This window comes from Sinocyclocheilus anshuiensis, unplaced genomic scaffold (assembly GCF_001515605.1).
Source record: "Sinocyclocheilus anshuiensis isolate Anshui unplaced genomic scaffold, SAMN03320099.WGS_v1.1 scaffold628, whole genome shotgun sequence".
NCBI lineage: Eukaryota > Metazoa > Chordata > Actinopteri > Cypriniformes > Cyprinidae > Sinocyclocheilus > Sinocyclocheilus anshuiensis.
This window is the reverse complement of record NW_015555750.1, coordinates 180,975-187,378: the sequence shown is the minus strand read 5'-3', so window position 1 is coordinate 187,378 and position 6,404 is coordinate 180,975. Positions and strand designations below refer to the sequence as shown.

The 6,404-nt window shown below is 35.9% G+C and overlaps 1 protein-coding gene across 3 annotated transcripts in view; it reads left to right on the top strand.

Annotated features, from left to right (window-relative positions):
* The first annotated feature begins 246 nt into the window (after positions 1 to 246).
* The window catches only part of LOC107673696 (serine/arginine repetitive matrix protein 2-like), a 14,147-nt gene continuing 7,989 nt past the window's right edge, over positions 247 to 6,404 (top strand). The window contains exons 1-2 of one of the 3 annotated variants that reach the window (XM_016467422.1): positions 247 to 424; positions 2,834 to 2,964. In XM_016467422.1, coding sequence (XP_016322908.1) covers positions 2,937 to 2,964 — 28 coding nt within the window. In that variant the 5' untranslated portion in view covers positions 247 to 424; positions 2,834 to 2,936. The remainder of the gene's footprint in view (positions 425 to 2,833; positions 2,965 to 6,404) is intronic. The other 2 variants (XM_016467421.1, XM_016467420.1) reach the window with 2 other exon arrangements.

The following is a 6,404-nucleotide window of genomic DNA, read 5'->3' as shown; positions in this document are numbered from 1 at the left end:
TGTAGGCTATTTACTGCCACAAAATGTAAAAATCTATTAATGTAAATAATATGTGCATGGAAAGGTGAATGTTTAACTGTAAATTTAAATATCTATCCATCTGTCTAACCGCACAGTATCTATCTATCTATCTATCTATCTATCTATCTATCTATCTATCTATCTATAGCCTAAGCCTAATATATTTTGCAATGGTATTGTAGCTTTGGTCAAATCTGTAGAGAAGCTGTTAATGTGACTTCATTAGAATGACACTAGATGCCGCTCTGTTTTTGTAGATACAGAGACAGGCGAGCGAAGAAGTCTTGGGGTCCTGTTTCATGTGTTTCTGGGATACTGGCGGACTGACTGTGCTCTGAATGTCATGGCGATCAACTGTCCCGAGGTTTCGTAACTGATACGAATCAAGAAGTCCACAACACAAGTGAGTATATGTGGGTGAAATATTTCTCAAGAATTGTGGCGGCCTGATTTAAGAATACGACGGGAATTACCGAGCTGAAGGCGGGTATAACAGACAAGCGCGGTTTGTTTGCTGTAAAGCCTGCTGCGAGTAGGATGCTAAGCTAATACAAGCTAACGAGTCTTTGTCCGCGTGATCCGTGAGACGCGTATCCAACCGTGTTTATAATGCGTTATCACTTTCTACGCCCACATAATTTAATATTATCACACCAAACGGACTGATTATATTGTACCTGTTTATGAGCAGGCAGTGCAGTTGCAGAGCACGCTTGTAGAGTTAGCCTTTGTGGGATGCGCGTGTCGAGTTAGCTGCGCGGGAGTGCATCTCCATTCTGTCTTCTGAATGAAACAACGTGCAAACAAACATGTAATGCAGCACTATAGGTGCTTATATTAACGGTAAGCATGGTTATATTGTAATGAAAATGAAACGTTACAAAAAGATGTTGTCTCTCCATGAGGTGCATAAAAATAAAACAATCACACGAGTTGTCTCGTGCGCTCTCTTAACCGTGCTAGCCGGTTTGCTCAACTGCATCTTACATCCATGTAATGTAGTAATATTCTTATATTTGTACTTCTGTATGCTTGGCCTGAGTGGCCGTTTGCAAAAACTGCACTGACTGGGTTACATTTTTTCCTAAATTGGTGCTGGTTGTCGTCGGTTGTATGCTTACAACAAGTTAACGTAACAATTAACTTGGTAACCACTAGTGTCAACAAACAAGAGAAACATTTTACACAGTTCACAAATTAAGCGTCAAGTTTTTTAAACCGTAGTAGACTTTTGGGGCCAAATTGGTTACCATGGTAAGTTTTTGTTAGGATTAGTAATTGGATGTGGTACAGTAGCCCACTTAGGATAATCACTTATGATAATCATAACATAGTTGTGTACATATTGGGGCATGTACTTCTAGCCATCATAGTCAAACAAATCTAGGTAGATTTTATATATATATTAGGGCAAATATCGCATGCGATTAATCGTGCAGCCCTAATATATATATATATGTATATATGGCTGGTGGAACGATCTTCCCACCCCTATCCGGAATACTGAATCCCTAACAATTTTCAAGCGACAGTTGAAAACTCATCTCTTTCGAAGCTACTTGACTTCATAATAAAAAATAAAAAAAATTCTATCGCTTTATTTATTCCTTCTCTTTTTAGCTTGTACTTATTTGAACAATGTCTAGAAAATTTGTATTACAGGCACTTCCTGTATCTGTTTGCCTCTTTAAGAAGAATCGCTTTATGTATCCCCAATTGTAAGTCGCTTTGGATAAAAGCGTCTGCAAAATGACTAAATGTAAATATATATATATATTCCCCTTGTGATTTTACTGTAACGTAACTGTAGTATCCATGTTATTTTGGGGAAAACTGATAAAAAAAAAAAAAATGGTGATACCTAGTAATACATTTGTGTAATGCTTAGGGGTAATTTGTATGAATGACTGAAAGTGATATGAAGACCTTGAGTTGAGGGATGCATTTAATCAGTCCAGTTTACATATGACCAGTTCTGAAAGTAGAGAAACTCCAGTAATCGTTCTATAGAATCTCTGCCATTTAAACTGTACTTAATTTGGGACACATTAAGAGCCACTATCATAGTCGCGCTGATTCAGTGTCCTACTACAGCATCAAAAATTATATAATAATCAGGCCTGATTCACTGGTTGAAGTTATGTTTTTTTAATTGTCGAAATCAAAAGTTCACATCAATTTGCCAGGCTGACGTTATTATGCAACAGCTCTGCTGATTGAGTGCAAAGAAGCTCAGCCAAGTGGGTCTGATATTATATAACAAGCCCATAAAACATCCTTTCATGTCTTTATATAAGATGCATTATAAGTATTTTTATTATTTTCAAGGCTCAACATTAAGGTTTTTTGGCCCAGTCATTCAGATTTGTACTTAAAATATTTTTACTGGCTGCTTTGCAAATTTTTTTTTTAAGCAAAGCTTCTATATATCAAAAATATCTCTTATTTTAATTGTGTTTTAATACATGTTATGTTTTCTTTACTAAAAATAATTTACTGTAAGAGCTGTATAACTCCATAGAGGGATAATGTCATAAACACACTTCAAAAAACACGTGCTGGAAAACAATGGCATATGGTGATTTGATTTGATTTCTTTTCTGCCCATTCAAACTGATGCATACAAGACTATCACAAATCAGTGTTGCAGAATCTCACTGCTTTGGTGACATAAGCAAAATTCACAACAACAATGCATCACAGAAAACAAAATGTTTGCATAAAAAGTTTCATCACCACCATCCTTTTTTTGTATTTGTGTGGTGTTTTTGGTTGGTTTGCTGAATTTATATGTATTTGTTTTCAATTTCAGAGTGAAAATTGGGTTAACGCATTTCGTGTCCGATTTACAGAGCAAAGACTACAGAAATAATCACAAAAATTAAGACTGGGATTCAGTTAAATCAGTTTTTGAAATGGAGTGTGCTGTAAACACCGGTCCTGGTAAGTTACAAAGTTTTAGTACTTTATACTGCCACAGTTTTAGCATTGTGCTTTAATCATGTGTAATGTTGCTAATGGCACATTGATTGTTGGTATAAGTGCTTTCCATGTTATCATATATTCAGGCATTTTCAAAAGTGCCACGTTATTCATTTATCTGATGTCTTCTGACTTCTCCCACATTTTTCTCACAAATAACTTGACTGATAATCCCAGTATTTGTTTTAGATATAAGTGTGATATTTGGGATTCGGATATTGTTATCATTAAAGGGTTAGTTCACCCAAAAATGAAAATTAGGCTGGGTTTTACTCACCCCCGAGGCATCCTAGGTGTATATGACTTTCTTCTTTCAGACGAATCCAATCGGAGTTAGGGATGCAGCAATTAACCGGTTTCACAATTAACCGCGCTTTAAAATGTCACGGTTAATTAATCGTAAAGGCTCTGCTACACCGAGTGTTTCTGTTGCACGGAACGGAACAGTTGCAACGTGCGCCAAATGAAAACAAAGTTACGCTAGCAGTGCACCAGCTTAAAATGCTGTGCTTATCAGAGACACGGAGGCTACTACACACACTAGATTAACTATGACAGAGGAACCAAACAGCGATCCTTTATTTCCACCATAGAAATGCCTGAAGTTGATAGTGTGGGACAATTTTGGGTACACCAAGAATGACCAGGGTGTCATTTAAATATTGCCGTAAAAACTGCTGCTAAAGAGTGAATACACGGCTTTAAACTATTTTAATGCATGACGTGAAGGCAAGTCTGATGCGAAGCTACTGCTCGCTCAGTATTCTGCCCACTTCAGATCAGACAGATGAAATAGTGTGTCACATTTATTTGAATTAATTATAACATTTAGCTACTTTAATTAATTATTCGATCGAGAGAGAGGGAGAGAGAAATGTGTGTGTGTGAACCTGCGTCAGCGCATCTCTCTACAAACATGTGAGTTTAGTTACTTAAACAGGGATTTTACCCTCTCCTTGCTGATGAATATGTAGCAATTTAGTATCTAAGCTATTTTATTAATAAAAGTCAGAACAAGTTTGTGTCCTCCTGAATGTTTGAATGTGTGCGCAGCGCGATCTCCTATCTCACAAACCAAAATAATAGACATGATTTTCTCAGGCCAAATGTAAAATCATATGAATTATTATAAAAATTATTCAAATTAATATGTATGAATGACTGCTGATTAGATCTCACAAACCAAAATAATAGACATGATTTTCTCAGGCCACATGTAAAATCATATGAATTATTATAAAAATTATTAAAATGAATACATATGGATGACAGTTGATTACAATGATAGTTCAGTTTATTCCCCTCATTATTAATAGTTTCCCCTGTGGGATAAATAAAGTTGATAGTCCTATATTAATAATACTTATTAATAGGGATGCTCCGATCGATCGGCCGGAGATCGGTATCGGCCGATAATCGCATTTTATGACTCGATTTAAAAAAATTTATTTAATATTTGCATCATTTATGATTTATTTTATCCACCCGCAAATAATTAAAATGCATTTTTTTATTACCCGAACCGCGGATTATCCGCAGCGCCTGTGGATATAACTTGTGTACTGCAAACACATACCAGCTTCATCACTGTGTCTGTCACGCGACTCTGTTCCCCTTTCGGGCTCTGTCTTTACATTTATTTTGAAAGATGAAGCTCACGATTATGGTAAGGGCATTACATTTCCGACGAGTGCTTGTGGTGTTCGGCCAATCACAATGCACTGGGTCAGCTGGCCAATCAGAGCAGACTGTGCTTGTCGGAAGGAGGGACTTTGTAGAAAACGAAGCGTTTGAGAGAGGCGGGGCATAGAGGACCTACAATAATGTACAGTATTTGAAAAATAATGTGTTTTTTGAACATTAAAGCATGTCAACATATTCTGTTACACAAAATACACAAAATAATGATCTTTAAAAAAGCATCATATGACCCCTTTAATTTTGCCCTCTCTCTAACATTGGACATTTAACAATGTTAAATTAAACCTAATGAGTTGCATCAAACTACTCCAATTAGTTATTTTAGGAGTTTAAATATATATATTTTTAATTAAATGTTTATTTTGTCCTCCACAGTTTACTATTGGATAATGTTTAAATAATCCTTTATATATATAAAAAATACCTTGCTATATGTACTGTGTTAGGCTAACCGAGACTTGTCATTTGCACTTACATATTGTAGCTCTTTTGTTAGTTTTGATTGTTTCAATTGTCCTCATTTGTAAGTCGCTTTGGATAAAAGCGTCTGCTAAATGACTAAATGTAAATGTAATGCTCCAATTTGTTTGTATTTATTTTTGTCTTATATTAAGTATCCTGATATACATAATGTTATGCATAAACCCCATTTTAAAGGCATATTAAAATGTTCACTGTATAAGGAAAAATTTTTGTGATTATTTATATAACATTATTACATATGTTATAGACGGTTTCAACGGCAACAACATAAACAAACGTTACTGCACATGCGCGCTTCTGTGGCCCTAACTTAACTTCCGGTAGACTTCCAAATAGAATCAATAACAACAGCTAAGTAGTCCCTCTAGATTATTTTTGTTAACAAGCAAAATATGTTTGCTGTGTAAATCAGACGGACTTACTGAAAATGCTAATTCATTCTCTGCCAGCAGGTGGTGCTTTAAAGCAGGAGAAACAGCGGTTTCCCCAGTAACGGCTGTACACACAGCAGCGCTGAGCTTACAAACGCTGCTTTATCAGGCATATAACATGCAAGATGAAATGAAAATGACATCGAAAATTTTCTAAAGATAGTCTTCCTTCAGAAATACAGTGATATAAAAACACCCGCGCCTCGTTAGGACTTTTAAACGTGCAGTACATGCTCATGTTTATTCAACGAAGCCTGTTTGTAGCTGGCGCCATAGCCAGACTGATAAACAAACACAGACCAGAAGTTAACTTCGGGCCAGGCATGTGCGCCCGATGAAACGGTCTATATAAAGCTTGAAGCATCAGAATCGGCATCGGTATCGGCCGATCACCATGACAAGAAATCGGTACTCAGTATCGGCTGCAAAAATCCTGATCGGAGCATCCCTACTTATTAACATTATCTATTATCCCTTTTATAGTATTATGCATAAGTCAAAAACCAACACGATTTTTTTTTTCACCATGTTTCCAGTTTTTTGCCTCAGGTCCAAAAGAAATGTAAAGAATGTACAAACTGAAAACACTGAATACTTTTGTGATCTATTTTCATTAGTTATTTTCAAAAGGGAAATACTGACATGGATGTTTACAGAGCAGAAGTCACCTTTTTAATTCCAATTGGAGAGATAGACATTTGTTTGTTTTTATTATTATTATTATTTTGTGCTGTATTATTGGTTACTGTGTTATTTCTGTTTCTAAAGGCAGCAATAAATAGCACT